General features: G+C 47.7%; 1 protein-coding gene across 1 annotated transcript; it reads left to right on the top strand.

The window, feature by feature from the left end:
- The first annotated feature begins 193 nt into the window (after positions 1–193).
- Positions 194–22,867, top strand: LOC104053554 (solute carrier family 23 member 1). Its single transcript, XM_064452408.1, has 12 exons — positions 194–247; positions 3,725–3,874; positions 5,195–5,352; positions 9,103–9,262; positions 10,601–10,782; positions 14,191–14,311; positions 14,622–14,778; positions 14,976–15,229; positions 18,405–18,569; positions 18,932–19,040; positions 20,094–20,189; positions 21,178–22,867. The coding sequence occupies exons 1-12, from the start codon at positions 194–196 to the stop codon at positions 21,444–21,446; spliced, it is 1,875 nt and encodes a 624-aa protein (XP_064308478.1). The 3' UTR covers positions 21,447–22,867.
- The last annotated feature ends 1,642 nt before the right edge of the window (positions 22,868–24,509 follow it).

Below are 24,509 nucleotides of genomic sequence, written 5' to 3' on the forward strand. Positions count from 1 at the left end.
AAATGCTTCTGCGATACGGCTCACATGAATAGCTAGGACTGAGTGCTGGTTGACTCCTGAAGCCCAGCTTCTGCACCTGTTCACCCTGTTTCTTTAGAGCTGTGTTGACTGGGACAAGTGGCAATCTGGGAGGCTTTCCTCTTCTTACTGGTCTTTCTTTTTTCAAGGCAGTCGGTGAAGGAAAGTGGAAGGCATGACCCTCTCCTCAGACAAAGAGCTCAATGGGCTAGACAACCTCGGCTTTGTGGTGAGTCTGCTCTTCTGTGAAGGGTAATGCTTGCATAAACGGGTGCGAGCCCTGCAAAAGGAGGAGAAAAGGAAAGCCAGGAGGCTTGGACTGGCTGCAAGGATGCTGGTGTGTGGTAAACGTCTCTCTCGGCTCCTTTATTGACAGGAATCCAAGGAATTATTTCCTCACTACAGCCTGCTGCTGCAGAATCAGCATACTTTCTACTTCTGGCACCCTTTTGACTTCTTTTCTCTCCATTATTTCTAAAATGATAGTGTAGATGAATGGCAGCGCAAGTGTATCTGTACTGAAAAGCAAGCGAGCTCGTGGCTCCTTGTGGCTGTGTCCCTGGGTAAAGCATTTTATGTATTAATTAGTAAAATGACGATAGCAAGTTTAGCCTATTGAAGAGTGTGTTTCTTTGTCTTCTGGATCTATTTCTAGTGGGCTAAATTGACAGAGAGGTGGGGGGAAAAAGGATTTGAGAGTCAGCAGGGAGGAGCACCCCGTAGGGTTACAGCAGGGTAAAAGCTGTAAATGATGGGTCAGTTCAGGGGTATGCAGTGCACTGGGAATGCTGCAGGATCTAACAGCCATAGGGCAAGGACCCGGGGCATGGCAGCCCCCTTCCTATCTCACGGCAGGTGTCACCTCCATTAGAAACTAAAAGAGCTGCTTATGTTCTGACAGCAGGTGTGAGAGTGGGGTCCTGACACCGTAGTCTTTGTACCATGGTACAGACCACCTGCCTGGGGGACCTTGGAGGAGGCATTTAACCACCTGGTGTCCAGGTCTCCCATTTCTCAGATAACTCTGGGTGAGCTGGCTGTGAGGAGTGGGGGTGCTGTGCCAGCTGCAGGTAGAGCCTCAGGGAGGTACTCAGAGCAATGCAGCTTTCTTTTGCTATTGTTAATGGTCTCCATTTCTACCTGTTCTGCCATAATGCAGGTCAGCCTTGTGACTTCCTCTGGTTTGAATCACCCTAGAGAAGGTAGAAGACAGAGGTCTTTTACCTGTGGTTCAAGCAGCTCAGTTTCTGGCCACCTTCCTGATGTGCTGTTTTAAGATGCTGGTGAGGGCTGCGATGCTGTGCCTGGAGCCTGAGGTACCTGGATGGTGTCCTGGTCCCCTGGGTTTGTGGGAGAATCTGGGCGTAGAACCACCAGCAGTGGCTCCCCATTCTCACTCCGAACTGTTCCTGCCTTGTCCTCCTGCCAGCATCTCAGCACCACAGACTGGCTGAGGTTGGAAAAGACCTCTGGAGGTCAACTTACCCAACCCCCTGCTCAAGCAGTGTCACTTGGAGCCAGTTGCCCAGGACTGTGGCTAGACAGTTTTTAAGTATCTCTAAGGATGGAGATTCCACAGCCTCCCTGGGCAACCTGTGCAGTGCTTGGTCACCCTCACAGTGAGATAGTGTTTCCTGGTATTCAGACGGGACCTCCTGTGTTTCAGCTTTAGCCCATTGCCTCTGGTGCTGCCTTGTCCTGCTAGCTCCAGTGCATCCTTCTCCAGCTGAGCCAGCTTCAGGGGAGGGTCAGGCATTCATGTGATGATCATGAGGGGCTGTTACCGGCACAGCCTCTGCTAGGCTGGAATGTGCCTCCTGGATAAAAGGGGAAAAGTTGCAGTGCAAGGCAAGGAGCTTAGGGCTGTCTGCCTAGCTTAGGTTTCATCTACCCCTGGTGTTATTAAGGAGTAGCTGTCCCCAGATAACTCTGTGTATGGAGTACCTTGCTGTACATTTGTTAATCCATGGCTCAGGCTCTTTTATTCTGAAATGAAAATGTCTCCACAGGGAGTTATTTAGGAACGCCTTTTGCTCTTGAAGTTCATGCCTGAGCTCAGTTTGAATTAACTCTGCCTTCACCTAACTATTCTGGAAGTATTGGTAATGCTCCCAGCCTGCCTAGGCTGGATAAATACACTGTGTTTAAAAGGTATTACATGGCACATTTTCAACAGCATGATCTAAAATGGGACTTTGGAGATTCAGCCATGAGAATGGAAACCTGGAGGTTTCAGGCAAATTATTAAGACCTTCAGGATTAATCTGTCACACCTGCAAAATTTACAACTGAATGTAACATTAATTTTACATCCTTATTCCCTGACCGCAGCATTAGCTGTTTGCCTCCATTGGTAAGTAGGACATGAGCGTTACTGCAGCCATCTCGCTTTGCTGGGCATTTTGGTGTCTTCAGGTTCCAGGAGGACTTGGAAGATTAAAAAAAAACTGACAAAGTGGTTGAGCTTCTCCTGACAGCAGGTTTCTGTCCCTGCCTGATGGAGCTGGGCATCCCAGCCCAGAAAAGCCGTCTGCTGCTGGCATGTGGAGGACTCGTCGGCTGGAGAAGGGTCAATGAAACATGTGGTTTGGGATCATAATTAGTTTATGCATTTGGCTCAAAACATTGTGGCTTCCCAGGCAGCCTCCCTCTACCACATACATGTGTGTGCATGCACAGGCAGGATGTGTATGTGTGTGTGTATGTCTGTGTGCGCACACATGGCATGTCTGTGTGCCCAGGCAATGTGTGCATGGTTGTGTGTGTGCACATGTGTGCTCAGGGGTCAGGGTGGGTTGGAAGGAGGAGCGACCAACTGGGGAGATTTACTTAAAAGCTGTGGCAACCGAAGCAAAGCAATATTTTGCTTTCGTTAGCAAAACGTGTCTGTGCATGAACTCTGAAAGGCATACAGCTCCCCTGATGCTTCTGGCTGCCTGGGAGGGGACCCGAGCTTTCGTGGAGAGCTATTTCAGACCCCACCACCACCCTGAGGGCCCAGGTCCTGAGGCTTTTTCTGGTCCCTGGTGCTGCCCCCACCCTGGGGCACCCCTCTAGGTGCTGTTCCCGACAGCTGGTGGCCAAGCTGGGGCAGCACCGCGGTACCCTGCTTTGAGTTGTTTCCTTTGAAACATCTGCTGGTGTCTCTGTGTTTCACACAGTTCCTCAGTAGGAGTGAGGTTTTCTAGTGAAACAAAGGGCAGGTGTGCTTATCGAGGTAGAATATGTGTGAGGGGATTGGAAAGAGAAGACTTAAGAAAATGAAATATAAAACATGCTTCTACTCTGTAATTAGTGGCAGCCAAGTTGTTTTAGTGTATTTTATCTTTGATAAAAGATAAAAGCACTGTTTGGGTGGGACAGCCAGGAGGGACAGAGACCAGGGGACAGTGCAGCTTTCACCGATTAACTCACTGCACACTTTCTTGCTTCTGGTTGCATTTTCTCCATCCTTAGCTAGACATAAATGATACTAATGCACTTTGTCCAGTTGTCCCTTTGAGGCTGAGGCACATAATGTTTCTTCTGGTCTAGACACACACATGCATATAAAAAATTTCCATAGGTATTTTTACCTCTGTTTTAATTTCCCCCTTGCTCTTCTTTTTTATGCTGCCCTTGTGGAGGAAAACATACAAGAAATTTCTGCTGTTGGGTGCCTGTGAGGCCAGGTTGTGGCTAACGAAGGGTCTCTTCTGTTTGCCAGGGTGAAGATGGGAGCCACCACTGCCCCCCACCAGATTGCACTGCCCAAGGCCCAGAAGAAGGCAGGGGTACGAGCCATGGTGGCAGCAAGCTTGCCTATGCTGTCACGGATGTGCCCCCCTGGTACCTGTGCATCCTGCTGGGCATTCAGGTGTGATGGGGAAGCAGGTGGAGTCTGGGAGTGGGTGGAAGTTTAATGGCTGTTCAGCCAGTTAATGGGGGTGAAAGCTGAATTTGGGAGTGCTTCACCTTCACTGAGCATAAAAGGAGCTGTAGGGCTGGATCTCGAACTCAAGTTCTTCCCACCACCTCCTGAGCACTGACTGTTATCCTTGTGCACACAGCTACATCATGCCCCTTGAAGTGCAAATAGAAAGACAGAGTCCTGGGGCTGGGCCAAATAGTTAATAAGGACAGGTCAGATAGATACCTTGGCTGAAGGTAGCCAAATGTCTAAGGGCTTCTGAACATCTCCCTTCCCACGGGAATAAAAACTAGCAGCTGCTCCAGGCCAACGCTGCTTTGCCTGGAGTCCATGCCCAGGTGTGTTAAATGACCCAGTGCCACCAATGCCACACTGGGTATGGAGCCTCAGGGAAGAGAGACCTCAGAGTGATTAAGGTAACGATGGCCTCTGCTTGGAGCTTGGTGGGCATTTTGTACTTTGTTTCCATAAACAGTCATCTCTAATTTAGAGCGTATTAAACCGAAGTTTTCTGAACACATCTGCATCATAATTTTAATAAAACATGCCTTTGATGAGCACAGTGAGTTTCTGAGTGCCACCAGTTCTACCACTGCCGTCCTGTACTCTGAGATGAGAGCTAACAACTAAGCTTAATATTTAAAGAAAAAAAAAAATTGAAAAATTATTTTCACATTTAGTAATTAACTGAAGGTCATTGTAGAAATATGTCTGTGACTCTTCTGAAAAATGCAATGCGTATTTTTTCCATTCTTTGGCATCCATTTTTTATGGTTACCCATAATTGCACTGTGTGAGACAAGCTACCGAGAGCAAAGAATGTGTGGCTCCAACTGGCCAACTTTTTATGTTATCCTTTGTGGTGCAAATGAGATGGACTGAAACATTTGCTCTTACTTTGCCTGATTGATCTCTCCCCCTAGCTTGGGATGTCCCCACGTTCCTGGAAGAGTAGGCCCAACAGCTTGTCTGCAGGTTCTGGGGATAAACTGGTTGTGTCTGACAGTGGTCTGGGGAGTCCAGAGCACTGCAGAAGGTCCTTGGGCATGGAAAGCAGGAGGAGTTTGTGGGGGTGCACTGCAGTTCTTGTAGGTGCTTTGGAACAGGCCCTAACAGAGCATTAAAGCTGCCAAAAAAGAGAATGGGTAGTACTAGCACTGCCCAGACAGAAATCAGTGAGTTACTTATAGATTTTGCTCATCAACATGGTAACAATATACAGCTGGTTCTGTGTCATTCTTCACCCAGTCTTTCTCTGGCTCCTAGCATTTCCTGACAGCCATGGGAGGTCTCGTAGCCATCCCGCTGATCCTCTCCAAAGAGCTTTGCCTCCAGCACGACCTCCTCACCCAGAGCCACCTGATCAGCACCATCTTCTTTGTCTCAGGGATTTGCACCCTGTTGCAAGTTCTCTTTGGAGTCAGGTAGGCCAAATGCAAGAAATGGGACACGTGACAAAACAGTCTGTAGATATGATTACTACGTGCTTGGCCACGAGTCTGCTGTAGAGTTTATCTATCAGTGAGGGTCATTTGCTACCCTTGGGCAATCAGGGCACATGCCAAAGCATCCTGAAATCACTGTAGGTGATAACTTTGCAGGGATGCCTTGCTTTTCTGACTTTTGCATCTCCTGGTATTTGATGCGCCTTTGTTTGGGCTTATAAGGAATCTGTCCTACAAAATAATAAAGCACTGAAACATGCAGTAAGCAGTGTCTGCTTGCTCCTTACTGCAGTGGTCCTGCAGCTGAGGCAGGACCCTTCTGATCTGGGCTCCGTATCAAGGGAGCACAGAGCTTGTAGAAAACTCTGGGGCAGGGGATAATTGGGAGAAATCTGCCACACCTTAGGGACTCAAGGAAGAGCTCTGCGGCATATCCCATTAACCCGTGCCACTTCCCATGCTCAGGGATTCATGGCACAATCTGAATGTAAGCAAGGTAAATCCCCTTTGCTCCTGAGCTGTTGAAGAGCTGGTCACAAGAAGATGAGCATGGAGTTGCTGTTCACTACCCAGAAAATTAAGTACTTAGTAAGAGACATGACTACAAGCACTCCCCCTTGCCACAAAGGCCCTGTGTCTTTGCTGGCCTTGCAAAATTTCTTTTATTCCCCTTGTCATAACTCTGGGCTGCCTCTCTTTTTCCACAGGCTGTTTTTTCCTCCAGTATGGTAGGAACCCACGTTTCTTGTTTCAAAGGCAAAAATCACACATTCTTTGGCTTCTGAATCTGAGGGGCCTGGTTAAAACTCTTCTGCCATCAAATCACCGGTCAACTGCCAGCTCCACAAAATGTTTTTACTTCTCCTGTTCCTTTCCCCAGTGCAACTTTTCCATCTCTGTCTGTCTTAAGAAGTGGCTGTGGGCAAACCTCTCCCCAGAGGGTGCTCCCCTTCTCCTACATTGCTGTAGGATTAGTGGGGGAGGGGGGACTACCTGGCCACGAAATAGAATCTGTTTCTTCTCAGTTGATTAAATTCAGGCTGGGGTGCATGGCCATGGCTGTGAGTGCTGTTACGATTCAGGCTGGAGTCCTCCCAGGCATCCCCCAAACACCTGGGTGAATATCCGAGAGCTGTGACATCCTCTGCTCACTGTTAGCTGAGGATGAAAGAGTAGCAGGGAGCCTCTCCCATAGCTGAGTAGCTAAATAAGGAACCACAGGTCAAATTAAGTGGTAAGGAGTTGTTCCCGTAGGATAAGCTTGAATGGCTTTTGCCGTGCTAAGAACACAATTGCCTTGTTGCTGGCCCCAACTATAATGCGTGGAGACATTCCTGCTGGAAAGGTGGGACTCAGCTTGCAGTGTGGCCAGAGGCAAACCAAGCCTGAGGAGACAGAAGCAGATTATCTTTTCTTCTCCTTTTACTGTTTTCTCAAATGCTGTAGTAGTTAATAACCATGCATACACAAAAGACAGCCAGAAAAATGGTAATTAACAAGTTGGAGGGGATGCTTTTTCCTGGAAAACATCTGTGCCACTCTCGGAGGCCCTGAGGCCCTCAGCTAAGCACTCTGCACAGTCCCCTTCCCTGTGTCCATATTTAAGAAAGACTAAATTCAGGGGAGAAGAGATATGGAGGCTATCTATTAATGTGGCATAGGGAGGGGAGACCATTCATCTTACAGAGGCTGGCCTGGTTAGCCTGGCAATGTGGTGCCTCAGATGGGTATGGCTGCAGCCTGCAACTAGTCTGGCAGAGAAATGGGGGGGATCAGGCAGGGAGAAACCATTTTGACTAAAAGACAATGCTGGCACATGAATGAATGGATGGGAACTGGCCATAGAGATGAGGAGGTTCCCACCAAGAGCGAATGTGGTTCAGGAGCAGCCCTCCAGAAGCATTAGCCAAGGGAAAACCTGACCCACTGTAACCTACAGATTGTTTGCGTTACATGGCATGAAAAAGCAGTGACAGGTCCCAGACAGTCACTGTACGGACTATGCAAGAGGCTCCTGAGGGGACACATGATTTGCTTGCCATTATGGCGAGCCCCCTTAGCAGATGCTTGGACACTGTGTAGTGATGATCAGTACATAACTTTTCCTTCTCTAAACCTGCAGCTTTCCCTGGAAAGAACTCAGCATGCCCCATATGCATTGCCTCGGCACTCCAGTTTGCTCTGAGCCCACCCATGCCAGCACCAGCTATGAAATAGCTTGAGGGCCAACACAGCAGGAGCTATAAATCTATTGTTAATTCAACAGTGGTGGCACTAGGCCTCCTCTGTCTCTTTTTGTTTGGTTTTTTTTTCCTTGCCCAGCAAAATCCTTTGACTACTGCAAAATGTTTGGCTGAATGCCATAAATAAGTGACTCCACAGATGACTGATATTCAAATATAACTTACTGGCATAGCAGTGACGGTGCTTCAGTTGGTTGTGCGTGGCACAAGTGATTGCAGTGGTATAAATATTTGTTTTAGGTGATGGAGACGTGGTGCTGTTACATCTATGCCATCTCTTATTTTCAGGTGCTTTCCAGAAATGGTGGAAACGCCTTGGGTTCAGGGAAATCCGTGCCCTGCTGAAGCACTCACCTGGCTCGCTGCCCTGCTCCTTTTCTGAGCAAGCCCCATGAGAGGTCCTGGCTATAAGAGAGGTTGCTTTGGGGGCTGCTCCCAGGGATGATTTCTAAACAGAGGAAGCCAAGGCACGTCAGAGGTTTCTCTCAGCTTGTTCAAAGCTGCTGTGCCAGCCTGCGCCCTCGGGGAGCTTTGGGTTTTTCAATCATGCTAGAGGAATGACTGAAACAACTTGCACTACAAGGGGGTTTAGTACCAGCGTTGACTTCTGTATTTCCATTTCTCCCTGTGTGGAAGAAGAAGAGGCTGGCACAGCTCAGAGGAGCACCAGCTCCGTTGTCGAAAACTCTGTGCAAAGCCAGTGCTGAACACCTCTGGAGGTGCACGCTCCTTGCTAGCCTGAGGGGTTTCCAGAGTGAGGGTTACTCTAAGCCGGGAGGCACATAGCGTGGGGGAAGACCCAAGGTCTCACCCAGCCAGCACTCTCAGACCTATCCATGCAGGTCTCCTTTCCAGTGTCAGTGGAAACAGGGGCAGAGTAATTAGCTTTAAAAAACAGTACCAAAAGCCAAGTTACATATTCCACTGCCCTCAGCCTGAGGATGGTTGTGACATGGGGAGTAGCCTGTGCATGTCCTTGTGTTCATGAGCAGGTTGTGAAGAAAACTGAGGCAGCTGAAGGGGACAGAGGAAGCAACCAGATATTGGAAATATTTGAGCCTAGGTTGATGCTAAGCTTTTCTTCAGAGTTTCACCATCTTTCTCCCTTTATCTTCTCCCCTCCTCCAGCTTTTTTCCTTTGGTTGTTGTTTTACTCTGTGCAGCTCCATGGTCTAGTCACACTTTAAGAGGAATGCTTTTTCCTTAACACGGGTTAGCAGACTTTGACTCTAGCACTGATGAGCCTCTCCATTGGCAGTGTTTGAACCTGAGCTCTTCTCCCTCGGTATGTTGCTCTTGAGTGCAATGGGCAGCAATGCCCACCCGTGGTCAGTGATGGAAACATGCCAGAACATTTCAAAAGATATGGCCAGGGGCCATGTGCAGACCGATTTTTAAACTTATTTCACTTTCCTTTCACTCACACCTATGGAGCTGGGTTTCTACAATTCTTGCTCATCATTTTTTCCCTCTGCTCTCCTTCGAGGTTGCCTATTATTCAAGGAGGCACTTTCGCATTCCTGACACCAACCCTGGCCATGCTGTCTCTCCCCAAGTGGAAGTGCCCTGCCTGGACGCAGAACGCTACCCTGGTGAATGCCTCTTCACCAGAGTTCATTGAAGTCTGGCAGACACGGATGCGAGAGGTATATTAGATTTTCAGTGGTACCTGCTCTGTATCAGGGCTGTTTGCTTTCAGAAAAGCACCTGACCATGGCAGAGCCATCAGTGCTGGAGAACCCACCATCCCCAATGGACCTTGGCCCTCACCCTGTTGCAGCTTCCCAAGCATCTAGTCTCCATTAGGAAAGCAGATGCTTCACTGTTGCTGAACAGGGGATATGTAGACCTGAGGTGATTTATGACCTCTGCAAAGTCTCCACTGGTCCAGCCAGATCCTTACTCCATGAAGCATGGATAGCCTTGAGGAAGGAAGGGAGGGAAGATGTTTCCAAGGAAGGGACCCTGTCTAAGCACAGGAGACCTAGTAAAAAGAAATGCAAAGGCAGACCTTACTGTAAATATTAAGGAAAAGTGCATTCTTAGGTAGTCGAAAGAGAGGAGGAAAGGTCAGGAATCTCAATGCCTTGTCCTACTGCCTTATCAGAGTAGGTGGCTAAACTTGCCTCTGTCAATCCATACATTGGGGTGCTTTGCAAAGCACTTGGGAAGCGTGAACTCATGAAGGATTTGCTGTGCAGAATAGGCTGCCCTCCCTACTGACACTTATAAATCTGCCAAAAGGGCAGTGCTGCCTTCTCCTTTCAGGCTGGGTGCTACACCCCAGCCCCTGTGTTTCTCTTGCCTTTGGAGTCAGGAGAGGGAAGGTGCTGAACACCACAGAGGACCCACCCTGGGTTTATCACCAAATCTGCAAAGGCAGAGAGTGGCCTCACCCCTGAATCCCCTGCCTGGAGCTGAACTGCATTTCAGGATGTAATTGCTGTCTGCTTAGCAGTGATTGCCAAACACAGGGAAGTTCAGAGTGATAAATGTGTCCCCAGAGGGAAACCCATACTCAGCAAAAAATAGAGGTTGTAATGACCCACCTGCCCTACCAGTGTTCTGAAATGCCCAAGCCCTTCCCAGATGGGAGATGAGAGGAGACCATGGCCTTGCTCCTGTCTTCAAGTCAAGAGCTTTTCCCCTGCAATTTGGGGGAGCAGGCAGAGAGAGAGCAGGGAAGCTGATGCATGCTTGGGTGGCTGAAGAGGCCAGGGAGGAGGGGGGTCTCTGGAACAAAATTGGCCCTGGTGAGAACTAAATCCATCAGCCAAGGGGGTGGTTGGTGTGTTGATACTTTAGTGGTCCTTCCCCACATGTAATGCTCAGCCAAGCTTTGCTGTAGTCAGTGGGAAGCCTTAGTGCTGGTCCATCACTGGAGGCCAAGCTTGGCTCTCACACTGGTTTTGCACTGGTTTATGAAGAAAAGGCTCAACAGCTTGAGCTCTTTTCAACCTCTGCTCTCTTCCTCCGTTTTCCAGGTGCAAGGAGCTATCATTGTAGCTTCCTGCTTTCAAATCTTCGTTGGATTTTCTGGCCTGATTGGATTTCTGATGAGGTTCATCGGCCCCCTGACAATTGCCCCCACCATCACCTTGGTTGCACTGCCTCTCTTTGACTTGGCTGGGGATAAGGCTGGGCAGCACTGGGGCATAGCATTCATGTAAGTCTCACTTCCCCATGGGAAGGCTGAGCGTACACAAACCACCTACCTGTAATATGAAATTAGGTGTCGCAGCCTGTGGCAGGGTTCCACTGGGTTTGAGATTTATTTGTTGGGCACTAACATGCAGCAGGCTTGTGCAAGGCAGTAGTGCGGCGTAGTTCCCCCCATCACTGGGGAGGTTAGAGCCCTCAGCAGCAAAGCAAAACCCAAAAATGAGTTTAAAAAAATCTGATTTTTGTGAAAATCCAAATTTCATAGGTCAGTAGAAAAACAAATCTTTCTCATGTGTGATTCCTGGGGACAGTCTTCACAGTTGTCTACAGACAGTCTTACACACCCATTATTTAAGTTAAAAAGCATTCCTAAAATGACAAAGTTGAGCACACAGAGGAAGGTGTTCATTGAGTTAAAATAGCTGGTGCTTTGTGTGTTGTTTTCACATGAGGAGGTGGAATTGTTTTCTCCACAGAGCGCCTGGGGGGCTTTGGAAATGTCTGTGCATGTGGCTTTGCAGCATTGAGTGCTGTTTCAGGGATATTTGTGTGCATGCCCTTGTGTATGAGTGTACGGAGTGCACTTAGTGGCAGGATTTCCTTGGTATTTCAGAAACAAATCCAAAAAGAAAAAATGCCACTGCATGGTTCCCCTGTAAATTTGGCACCTTCAGGTCCCTAATGCAGACTTCAGCTTGGGTTAACATGCAACAGGAGTAGGCTGTTATCCTCTTTATGGGCTCCCGTCAGTTTGCTAATGCTTTCAGAGCTGCCTTTGGAGACTCAGGGGCCAGCCTTTCTGCAGCCCAAGGGAGGCAGTGTGCTGTTGGGACGTGCTCCAGTCCGCCTCTCTCCAGTTCACTTCTCCTCCCCTCACCTGCCCTCCCAGGCCCCAGAAGCCACCTCTCTTCTCTACCTCCAGTTCCTCGCTTAACTGGTTTCTTCCACCAGCATGCCATATGACCCCAAGACCTGCCTGGCCCCAACTTTGATTTCACCATTGTTTCTCCTGCCACATCTCTGGCTTGTTGTCCTGTTCTCCAGCTCTGCTGATTTGTCCTAGCCCCTTTGCTTAGCCACTCTGAATTTTCCCTTCAAAATAGATATCCTTGTCTGGACTATATCTGTTTTCTGCCTCCTTTCTCCTGTCAGTGGCTCCTAACCTCAGTCCCTTGCTTGACCTCTTTGCCCAACACTGTTGCTCCATTAATGGGGTCCCAGCCCTCCAGCCTGTGTCCCTAGTCACTCTTTCTGTCCTGTTCATTTCTGTACCATCTTCTACCTGTGCTAATCCCAGTCCTTTCTTCCATGACTCAGACACCTTAGCTCCAACCTAATCATTGTGCTTTGAGCTGTCTGCATCCTCTTTTGCTGGCTCCATGGGTGCCATTAGGGAAAGGGGGAGAGGGGTGATGGAGAAGGCAGAAGACATGAGCCACGACATCTCAGCCTTGCTGTCTAGCCCCATCACAACCCAGTGCCCCCACGATGTGTGATACCTGCTTTGCCTCAAGAAACTGGTCTAATGCATGCTCACTTGCTCCCTGGTGATGGTGCATCACTGGGCAAAAAGCTCAGAATCTTTATGGGCTCAGAAAGCTCAGAATCTTTATGGGCTGCAAATGCTAAAGCCTGAGATGTTTCTGCTGACTGCTTGGGACCTGGGATGAATGATCATTGTTACAGACTGATCGTAGTTGAGCACAATTTTGTGAGAAAGAGCAATATCCCTCACCCCAAAGAACAAGTTCTACTAAATCTCAAATTTCTGCTCCAGGTCATAAGCAGACCCAGCTACTGCTCAAGGCAAAATGACCTTCTCAACACAAGCTATATACTATGTCTATTTCCTGAACATCACTCTCTGAAATAGGTTTGGGATATATTTTTCCAGGAATATTTGGCCTGAGGCAGATGTTTTCCATGGAAATTCTCATCCTGAATGGGTAAAGTTAGGCAGAATTATAAACAGTTGAAAATAGTGTTTGTTAATGGAATGTGTCAGGCAACCTGAATAATCAGACACCTACCTGAGGTAGATGAGGGCTCTGCAGTGATTCATAAGGCTGCCAAGCACCTTTGTAAATGCAAACACACAAAATGTACACTGATGCAATCTGGCTGGGCTCTGTAGCTTTAGAAACCACAAACAGAAACCAGTTCCTCCTCAGACTTTCAGTCATTCAGTGCTTTGAACCCTAATTGATAGATAACCTTTGGCTGTATGTCACAGCAGGTCTTTGCAGAGAGGTGAGGTTAGTGTTTCCTTTGCACTGCTGTTATTCTGCCTGCCCATGAATATTGCACCTGTAGCTCATCACCTTTTCATGCATGGAAAACTACCGGTTTTCCGTGCACTGTCAGTGCACTTCAGCTGGTGTAACCTATTTCTCACCAAATCCTATCTGGAATAATTCACTTAATGTATACAGTTCAGATTTGTTATAAAAAAAATGAGGAGCCCTTCAGAGGCATGGTTAACATGGCAGGAAAATGTCCAAGGTCTCCTACCTGCTCAGCAGTCAAGGTGGGGTGCCCAGTCCCTCCCCTCTTACTGCCTATTGCAGCCTCCAGCTTCATCTGGTTGCCCTTTTTGTGGGGAAGACACTCCGGGAGCAGACAGGGCTTGCTGTGAGTGCACTCAGCTGTGCTGCCGTTTGCGGGAGATGTGTCCTACAAGAGGGATGGAAGAGGAGCTGCACCTCATGGTTGCCCTCACCAGAATGAGCCCTGGGTGCTGCCAGGGGCACACGTGAGCATCCCTGCCTTGGAGGACCCCTCTGCTGCGCAGCCCTCACAGACCAGAGGGCCGTGCTCTCCCTCTCTTGGCTGGCTGGGAGGGCTCTGTGGACACCATGTGCAGCCCCACAGTCCCACCGTGCTTTTTTCTTTCAAAACAGGAACTTCCACAAACAAATCAAATCCTCTTTCTTTTCCCTGTGCCACGTAGGAACTTTTTGCCACTTGCAGAGCAGCACAGTAAACCTGAAACTATGAAATCAATAAATCCTATATTTCCAGTATATCTGAATTACACAGGTTCAGGGACAGTTTCCTAAATATCCTGCCTGGACCTTGCACGTCTCTCAGGATTTTCTTTTACTCAAGTATCATTTTTAGACTCTGACAACTGTGTCATACTCAGTGATGCACCATCTAGGGGGGTTGGGTTTGAAACAAAAGAGGAAAAAAAATATTTGCAAGTACAGCAGAGCTGTCAATAGAGAGTCATGGAAAGCTTGTTCCACCCCAGGCTTGCTGGAGTGGGGGGCCACCCTCAGGTGCTGAGAGCCTGGGTTTTGGGGTCCTCTGGAGTCCTGGGTCCTCAAGTAGCAGGTCTTCAGTTAATGTGGGGACAGGCGGGCAGCTCAGCACCCACTTTGTCTCATGGTCTGGTTTTCCCTCCTCCTAGGACTATTTCTTTCATAGTTCTGTTCTCTCAGTACCTGAAAGATGTCCCTGTGCCGCTGCCGTCTTACCAGAGAGGCAAGAAGTGCCACCTCTCCCTGGTCTACCTCTTCCAGATCTTCCCGGTATGCTGGGGTTCCCAGAGACCCAGTGGTTGTGGCAGAGGGACTGGCCTCACCCACCCTGGGCTGCCTGGGCTCCTTCCACTCTTGTCCAGCTGAGTTAATGCTTCCCAGCCCAGCCTGCATGGCCAGTGGCACAGGGAAAGGTCCCCATGGCCCTGAATGTGGGGAGGGAAGGAGGGAGGGCCACCAGGACCCCCTGCCATTCCTCTGCCTCCATCCTACATGCAGGGAAAAGGGTCAGGCAGGGAGACACCATGCTGGAGATGTGGCCATGCCCTAACTAGACCCCACTGCTGCATCTGATGGACAGGTGCTGCTGGGGCTCTCCCTGAGCTGGCTGCTCTGCTACGTGCTGACGGTGACCAATGTCCTCCCTGCGGACCCCACTGCCTATGGCCACCTGGCCCGGACGGACACCCATGGGGACGTTTTGTCCCAGGCTCCCTGGTTTCGACTGCCTTACCCAGGTACCACTACTTCCTCTTTCCCCATCCCACCATGAGGCTCCCTGCTCCGGCTTACACCTCTGCTTATGGCTAGGAGGGGGAGACAAAATGCCAAAAATCAGGAAAACACCCACAAGCACCCATGCTGTTTTTCCCTCCTGCAATAGATTTCAGGGCAAATGTGCCCCACCAACCTGAACTGAGCTCTTTACTTGCAGGCCAGTGGGGAGTGCCAACCGTCAGCCTAGCTGGAATATTCGGCATCTTAGCTGGGGTGATTTCCTCTATGCTGGAGTCCGTGGGAGATTACTACGCCTGTGCCCGCCTGTCTGGTGCCCCGCTACCGCCGAAGCATGCCATCAACCGTGGGATCGGGGTGGAAGGCATTGGCTGCCTCCTGGCTGGGGCCTGGGGGACGGGGAACGGTACCACGTCGTATAGCGAGAATGTGGGGGCCCTGGGCATCACCAAGGTGAGCCCCACTGCAGCAGGGTGTCTGCAGTGCCCTGGACCTCCTGGAGGTTTCTCCCAGGGGAGTAGGTACAAAGCAGTAGTGTACATGGGTATGTGCTGGACCTGGGATGTGATCTTAGCCCACCCTCCCCCAAGGCACGCCAGAAAAACGTGCCTTAGCACATTGGTGACCACCTCAGCAGCACTGAGTCACCTAACAGAGGTGGTCGGTGCCTCTCTCTCTGCTTATGGTCTGCATATGGGACAAGTGTACACTGCTGTTACTCATGGCTCCTGACTTAGGTGAGACTAAAGAGAGCACATTACATCTGATCTAACCTGGAAACTCCCTGAGGACTGACTTTATCAAAGACTGTCTGTCTGCCTGCCTGTCTCTGTCTGTCTATCTGTCTTCCTAAATATAAAGAAGAGGAGAGGAGAGGAGGTAAGGAAAAAGAAAATATTTAATAGGGCTCCAAATTCCAGAATTTTTATAACCCAAGGATGGCAATCATGTGAAAGGTGGACTATTTCTTTGGGATTATAAAATGTGATGGCAAAGGTTTATGTTTTTACCTCTCTAAAAGTTTTGTGAATCCCTTCAGTATCTTATTGCTCTTATAAGGGAAAGAAATGTCCAGATAAATGCTTGACAATCAGATCATAGATTTTCACTAAGCTTTACAGCCAGGGGATGGGCACATCCAGCAGGTAACTAGTGAACATTTTTAAATCATTGTCAAATAAGCAATGCCATGTCAGCAGAGCTGTGAGTCAATATATAAATGCAGAATTTGACTTATAGCTCCCACTGTACACAATATTGCTTATTTCACTGGATTTTATAAACGTCACTCACAATATCCATTTTTTCACAGACTGAAGTGTTACTGTTTGACCGAGGTGTCTGCTTCCAGCAGCAAGAGCTGTCTGGATGTCTGCATGGAGTCCAGTTTAGCCTGCCACCCCATGTATCTTGTCACTATGAAATCTGTGCATACCGACCATATACCTGAGCCCATTCCTTCCTGACATGTAGTTTGCTGCATGCATTGCATGTATGGGATGTAGCATAGTACAGAAGTGCCCAGACTCATAATTATCACATTACAGGACATGTTGTCCCTGTGTATGCTAAGTCTTTCAGGTGGACATGCCGTCCTTGCTGATTCAGGAGAGATGTTTCCCTTAGATCCTCTCTCTGCTCATCTTGTTCATGCTTAAGTGAGCACAAAATACAGTCTCATCTCAGTCAACCTTAATTCAGTGTAAAGACTCTGGCTGGGATAGGTAGGGATGCTGAGAGCACAAAATAGATTTCATTTCATTTTTTCACATGGGAAACACATTTTTCCCTAACAAATGGAAATGCAGGTGACTTGTTTCCTCTGCGTAAACAGAGGTGTCCAGCACCGCCTGAAACATCTTTGGATATCTTGGATATCCACAGGGGTTGTCAGATGAGGCAAAGAAGAAGCTGCTGGAAGCTGCCAAGATGCAACAACTTAAATGGCACCAGTTACCCATGTTTAAGCTGTTTGATCAAGCCCAGCGTGCCAGTACTGAGCTCTCATTTCCAAGAAAAGAAGAGGAGGATTTTAAGGAGAGGTAAAGACCTCAGAGTCACCATATGGATAGTAGGGAACTGTGCAGTTTCATCAGCCTTAAGAAAGAGAACTGATTTTCTTGTCTTCCTGACATGATTGAAACAAGCTTTAAACTAGAGGCTTTAGCAGCATATGCTCACAATTGTGGTATCAGTGGATTAGGTAATTTGCCTTTAAGGCCAACTCCATATACTGGGTAATTTAACAGTTTGGCAAATTAAGAATCTGAAGCTTCATTCTAATCCTGAAACAAATAAATCTGTTGGCTTTTATTAAATTATAGTTTTGATGGTGATGGTGTCTCAAGATTTTAAGCCAAGGAACATAAAAAGTCTACCTGAAGGCAATGCATTATTTTATTTTGAAACTCCCCACCAAATCTTTTTCATTTATCTTCCACAATCAAGTAAGACTAAAAGTATTTTAAAGGGACATGTTTAAGAAGTACTTAAAAAGAGACACTAGTTAACTAGTAACTGGGAATGTTTTTGTTGAAAGCAATCACAAAAAGCCCTTCCTGGAAATATGACATTCTTGAGATATTTAAAGGCAGGGATTAAAATATTTAATTGAATTATAAAATGTTTGAGGATTACAGAATTTCTCTGCCCAAGACACGAACTTTGTAAAGCTTGGCATGATTCTTTAAGCTGTCCAAGTTTAGGTGTGGTAAGGTGTATCTTGACTAGAACGTCTAATAACTATTGCTGGTTTTCTTTTTAGTTTCCATAATCTGTAAATGTCTCTTTCATCCCTTTGTTTGGCAGATACTTTTTTTCTTTCCTATTCATGTGCTCTAACACATCTGAATGAAAGGCATGGCTTGGTGCTTTATCCTGCCTTTGTTGTAGCACCCAACCAAGAAAAGGCCGCCCTGGCTCTTCCTAAGAAAAAAAAAAAAAAGAGAAAAAAATGGTTTTACTGAAGCTAGATGGGTGATGAGAGATAGGGCAGACCAAGAGACTTCCTCACTTCTTATTTGTTGACCACGGAAAGGATATATCAGATCCCAGAGCTCGAGATAGAAGTAGCCAGCCTGGCCAGCTCTCCTCTCCCAAATCTTTGTCTCCAGGGAATGGAGGGATCGGTCTGGGACACCTAGCTGAAAGCTATTTCTAAATGGCAATCCAAACCTTGGTGGAAGGATTGTCCAGTGAATTGACTGGATCGTCACAGCTCCAGCCTGTGGGTACACCAAGACATTTCTAGGCTGGAGTGAGAGCAAGGCTGTGCGTTGGGGTTATTGTGCTCTTAATTAAATAATAAACTCTTTGTTTAACAGCAAACTATTAAAGTCCTGATAACAATAGGAAAGAGGATAACATCAAGTAAATAGGTGTGGATCCATGGTTGCTTGCAGAGTGCCTTTCATGATAAATATTTACTAGTCTGCAAATACAGATGCTTTCCATGCAGTGCGAGCATCCCAGCTCACTGGTGGCTGCATCTGAACTTACAACTGAATGTACCGTTGAGTGCTTTGATCTGAGGTGCAACCCCTGCTTGGCAGATTGGTGCTGAAGCCTGCCATCCCTTGCCTCTCTGCACTGGTCAGTGTGTGACTGCCTACTCTTCCTCCTGCTCCAGGTAGGGAGTCGAATGGTGATCATTGCTGGTGCCTGTGCCATGCTCCTGAGCGGCATCTTTGGGAAAGTCGGGGCAATACTTGCCAGCATACCCACCCCTGTGATTGGAGGCATGTTCCTTGTGATGTTCGGAGTTATCACAGCAGTCGGGATTTCCAATTTGCAGGTAACAGATGGGTGAGCACCATTTCATCCCTAAGGAAAGAGACTTTGGTTTCAAGCCAGGCTCTTACCAGGCTGAGTCAGATATAGCCACGCTGCAGCAAATGCAAGCATTTGCATTGGCAGTTCCTCGGGTGAAGGTGAGGGCAGGTACCCAGAGGAGCTAAATCGCAGAGGGCTCCCTGTTCAGGGCAGGACTTGCTGGCTCCAGGGGCAACAGGATGACTAATGCCCCAGCAGCACCAGGGCTTCTGCCTGGGTCCATTCCTGCATCCAGTGTTTACATCCAAGCATGTCTCATGAACAGAACAGTAATCCACACATCTGGGTAATTCCAAATGTAATGTACACAATTTCTCTCTGCAGTACACAGATATGAACTCCTCCAGAAACATCTTTATCTTTGGATTTTCTTTATTTGCTGGCCTTGCAGTTCCCAACTGGGCAAGTAAAAATAGTGCGCTGCTGGAAACAGGTAAGAAGCGACATCAGAAGCGTTTTGTTTAGCATAAAACAATCAAAGGCTAATCCAGAGAAATCTTTTAAAATGCAGGTTTTTCTGAGAAAACCTGAAACCTGTGCTTTGACTGTTGCCTGTTTCTTTCTGGGAGGGCTGTTCTTGCCCTTTGCTCTGGTGCACAGCTCTGGTGTGGAAATGTTTGCTCTTGGTCAGTGACTGTACCTCGCCAGGTTCCTGTCAGGTTACGGATTGCAGAGCTCTTCCTTGGGACAGATTCCCAGGATGGGGCTTTGGGCAGGAGAATACTCCGAGGCTGAATCCTGATCAAGATCTCAGTGAACGAGGCTTCCTTATGTGCTCATACACAATAAAACTTGGTGCTTCCAAAATGCAGGAGCAGATTCCTCTACTAAATTCCGTCAAGTTCCCTTTATAGAAATTTCCAGCCCTCCAGCAGTTACGCCTTCATTGTGTCTCGTGTGACTAATGTGTTGGTCAGAAAGGCTGTAGTGTCCTCTCTTAAGGTATATATGGCATGCTGGGTGGGCTGTTGAAAGAGCTGAGCCCACAAATCACATGCTCTATAGATGATCTATCAGATGCTCTACATTACTGGGCTATTTTGCTCATTTCAATTAGCCCTCACAGAGAAACATCACACCCGATTAATTTGTGGTGAAATCTCATGCTAAATATACCTATATTTCTTTGGGAACTGAAGCTCATGCTTTTGTAGGACACTGCTTGGTGTTATGTCGTGGAGGTGCAGAACATGTTTGGAGCAGAAGGCGGCTTTGTCTGGGACAGTGCTGTGGTCTTAATGTACTTATGAGTCATCTCCTGCCCACTGGCAGCTGGGTCAGTGAATAATTATGCAGAATAAGACTGTAGGTCCGAAACTAGCAGTAAGATCAATCTCCCTTGCGCTGCCAAATCTTAAGCTCTGCTTTGGGATTTGCAACTCTTGTCTAAACAGGCATGCAGCTTGCAGCCTCTTGGCACAGGGTATGTTGCTGATCAAACATGCGTGTCTCTGCATCACTATCCAGAGTTTTGTTTTTCTGCTAGGAATCATCCAGCTGGACCAGGTGATCCAGGTGCTTCTCACCACTGGCATGTTTGTGGGCGGGCTCCTGGGGTTTATCCTTGATAACACCATTCCAGGTAGGATTTGCTGAAATGAGCTAAGCTAATTAGTTTGTGCCTGCCCTAGGGTTTGTTTCCTAATATTTTTTGTCTTCATGACTACTGCTCTATGAGTAGGGGTTGTGCTAGCAACCATGAAACACCATGTGACTGAACTCCTCCCAGAGAGGGGGGAGAAACAGGAGACATCACTGGAATGGTCTCTGGTTGGAAAACGGCAACTTATCAAAAACTAACTCATTTTTCAGGAACAACCCAGTCAGAGGAAAATGTTGATTTGGGAAAAATGTCTTTTACGGAAAATGCCAGTGTAGAGCCATGTTGCTGTTTGAAAGGAGAGAGAAAGGCAACTACAAGAAGTGGAAGGAGCCAATGCACGCCTCCTTATGAGAGCTGCTAAAACTGAGGCCTAACAGGTGCAACAGTGGAAAGGGAAAGGCTGATAACCAAAGATAGGATATAACACCTGCAGCTGGTCCTCACAGACTCAAAGAACCTCTGATTTTCATTGAGCCTGGGGAGGGATAGCATAAGAATAGGAGAGGAAACCCTCTTTTCTGCCACAGAAAAAGAGCAGGAAGGACACTGTTAACCAGATTCTTTTACCATCTCAGTCTTCTTGGAAAGCCAGTCTCCTTTTGGCTCATTAATTTTCTTATAGACCTTGATTTGGCCTGGCTTTCCCAGCACTGTATGACCCCTCCTTTGAACAGTTCTTGGATGCCCCATGGCTTGTGAAAACCTGTCTTAGTGTACCTGATTCCCATGGAAAGCAGTGGAGAAGTCTGCTTATCTGGAAGCTGTTGCAGGAAGACGGTTCTCAACTAGAAGCTTGTTAGTGAATTTTTGTAAAGAGCTTTGGAGCTAGAAGGCTTTAAATGCAAAGGATCTGTATGTTGTGTTGGGTCTGCTGGGATTTGTAAAGAGGGTGTGAGGCACTCAAGGTAGTCCTATGCTCAGAACACCCACTGTTTTAAACATGGCAATCTCATTTTTTCTGTTGCAGGAACACAGGAGGAGCAGGGGCTCCTGGCGTGGAAGAACAGCCACAAAGGAGAGGTGAACAACTCTCAGCTCATTTCCAAGGTCTATGATCTTCCGTTTGGTGTAGGCACCAAATACTGTGCCGTCTCTTGGTTTCGTTATCTCCCCGCTTGCCCCAAAATACTAAATGGTGGCAAGAGAATGGATGAACTGAAGGCTGCTGGACAGGGAAGCAGTGTTAAATCAAGCTCAGACAGAGGCTCTGAGATAGGTGCTGATACAAGGATATAAGCACTGGGCCTGCAGGTGAACTCACCTCGGAAGCAGAGGAGTGAAAGGCATGTCTGCAGACCCCGCATTTGAATGTGAGCTGGAAGATGTAAGAGGCTGGAGCAAGAGAACGATAATGTCTTTCTCTTCCCAGCTCTGCTGCCTGTACCACTGGTAACCTTGAGGGAGTCATTTTTCTGCTCTCTGCTCCTGCCTCTCCACCTCTGGGAAGAACTTAATCCCTCTTTGGGGAACACCAAAGCCCAAGAAATGCCTGGGAAAGATGTTCAGTTTCCTTCCTTGCACTGAGCCTTGGGGACCCCAAGCAGCAGCTGTCTAGCTGAAGCAGAGCTCTTCCTGTCCCCTGTCCTGGCTGCTCAGGGGGCCACAGAAGGCATCCCTGATGTGGGCCCTGTACAGCTCTCAGGCATCCCTTGGGCTGAGGCTAATCCCTACCACCTTAAAGACCTGTAATAGCAATGGTCATCTCTCAGTTTGCGGATTCACCTCAAGGGGAAGGAGTGGGCACCTCTACATCATGATTCTTCTCATTCCATATTCCCATAATTTAAGGTCAGTCAAATGAATGTTGTTGTAAGAGAGGTGTCTAAGGTTAATGGGATGGGTTGTCTTCTGAACCTGCCTCTTCCACCTTAGACCGCAGAGGGAATCTAGGGACCTTACTTAGGTTCTTGATGTAACAGAAAAACCCAGCTTCACTGAAATTAATCCCACCTGAGGTGCTGGGAACACGCTCAGGGGATCCAGCTTCTCCAATGCACTGAACGCTACAATGATGAAGGAATCGTGATGAAAGATGAAGGAGAAAACTCTTCTACTCACAATCTGATGCATCCCTGCTACTGCTTTGTCCTGTGTCCCCCCTCACCATATCTGTTTGGTTCGGTGTGGTGATTGTGCAGTGACAACCACTTCTCTGGAAAATGGTTTGCACACTCTTGCTCCTTTCCGCTATCAGCAGAAACAGCCTTAACCTATATGGCCATATATAATGTGATTGCACATGGTGCTGGTTACTGGTGTTTGTAATAATGTTGTTGCTGTAGCATAAGCTTGTGTTTCCTGCATTGAGATTTATACTTAGATTTTTTTGGGGGAAAAATAAATAAAATGTACAGTGTAATGATAGTTCTCGGGGTGATTGCCATAGTGAGTGGCAGGTAGTATTCAAAGAATCACAGAGTAATTCAGTTGGCAGGGACCACTGGAGGTCATCTGGGCCAGCCCATGCTCAGAGCTGGTCCTCTTAGACCAGGTTTCAGAGGACTGTGTCCAGCTGAGCTACAGATGGAGAGCCATAGCCTCTTTGGGCAGCCTGTTCCAGTGCCTGACTACCCTCATGATGAAAAGCATTTTTCCCTCATGTCTAACTGGAATTTCTGATGCTTCACCTTGTGTCTGTTGCCTCTTGTTGGGTCACTGTTCCCTTCTGAGACAAGTCTGACGCCATCTTCTCTGTACCCTCCATTGGACAGCTGAGGGCTGTGATACAATAATCCCTTAGCCCTCTTGTCTCAAGACTGGACAAAATCTGCTTGGTTTAAATGAAAAGCCTTTATTCCTCATGCCTATTACAGTCCTATTCTTTAGTCCTGTCCTGCAGCTCTAACAGTATGTGTGGCTTATTTCATTGCTTTGGCAGTGAATGAAGCCCGAAAGATGAACTGTGTGAGTGTTGGGATCCTGAAGGAGGAAACATTATGGTATAAATAGTTTGCTGTTATGGGCAGGTTGGAGTGCCTCTGTTGGAAGATTTTGGTTGTTATGTCTTTCAGAGAAAAAAATTATTTGCACATTTAACTATATCTGATTCCCCGTATCTCAGCTCTGATATCTCCTTAATCCTCCACAACCTTGACTATGTCTCTAAGCTCATTTAGAGTCAGCCTATGCTCCTAGGGGATCTAGCAGACAAACCCATGGTCTTACTCATCATCATTCTTAAATTTACTGGTACTGTAGCACATGTGTGAAAGCGAGTTGTTGGTCTACATCATCGTGCGTTCTGTACTGAAGCTGCCAGGCTGCTGGGGGCCAGACCCGCCGCACACTGGAGGAGTGGTTTAGGTGGGAACAGGATGCACAGCTAATGAATGAGCTACACAAGAAACACCAATAGGGCCAAAACCTGCTGTGCTACATAGACTTCAGATACCCCATCTTCCATGTGAGACTTTTCTTTGGTGCTATGGTTCGGATCCCTACATGGAAAAAAGCAAGGTGGGAAGTACGAATGGGGAACCCTCTGTAGTTTTACTGACTCTGTACCAGCTCTGCAGAGGCTGCAGCCATCTTTTTGCTTCTTGTATTACATGTGTTAGGAAGCTGGCAAGTGCCACAGGTGTATATTCGCTTTTGACTTGTTGAAGAAAAATCATATTGGCACAGATTTCCTATAAAAATTAGTCTCCAACTGGCTTTTTGTTCCCCACCCCAAGGATGGAGAACAGCGCTCATCTGTTATGCCATCCTCCTGCAGACTCAGCCTGCTGCTGTGCCTGCGTGTCCCCAGCTTGTATTTGTCTTGCAAGCTCCCTGGAGTAGAGCTGGGCATGACTTTACATCTCCTTGCATGAGGGGGGGTCTGAATCCCCAGTGGAGGCTCATTCATTACCCCAGCACATCCTACAGCCCAGGAGGTGCAGACAGCTGGGTGGAGGGTACGCTGGTCTGGGGCAGCTGGGTCTGCTGTTGCTAAGGCTTAGAGGTAGTTTTCAGCAGCTGTTTACAGCCCTATTTCAAGCTCATGCTACTGAATGTCCTTTAAAATTCCATCTTTGGTGTGTTTGTTATGTATTTATAAAATAACCTTTTATTTGTCTCAAGGGGACGTTTCCAAATTTTAAAATTAAGTAGGCAGGGCTTAGGCTGCAGGGCCACCACTCCTCCCAGCTGCCTGTGGCCACTTGAGGTTTGGAAACAGCTTTGGCTTTGCACCACAGCGACACAGGTTCTGTTTATTTGCTACTTAATGAAAATAAATTAAAATCAGAGGATCCTTAAGTATAGAACTGAGCACTCAAGGGCTGTTCTGGATTGCCTGGGGAACAGCCAGCTACCTGT

This window comes from Phalacrocorax carbo, chromosome 1 (genome assembly GCF_963921805.1).
Source record: "Phalacrocorax carbo chromosome 1, bPhaCar2.1, whole genome shotgun sequence".
NCBI classification, from domain to species: domain Eukaryota; kingdom Metazoa; phylum Chordata; class Aves; order Suliformes; family Phalacrocoracidae; genus Phalacrocorax; species Phalacrocorax carbo.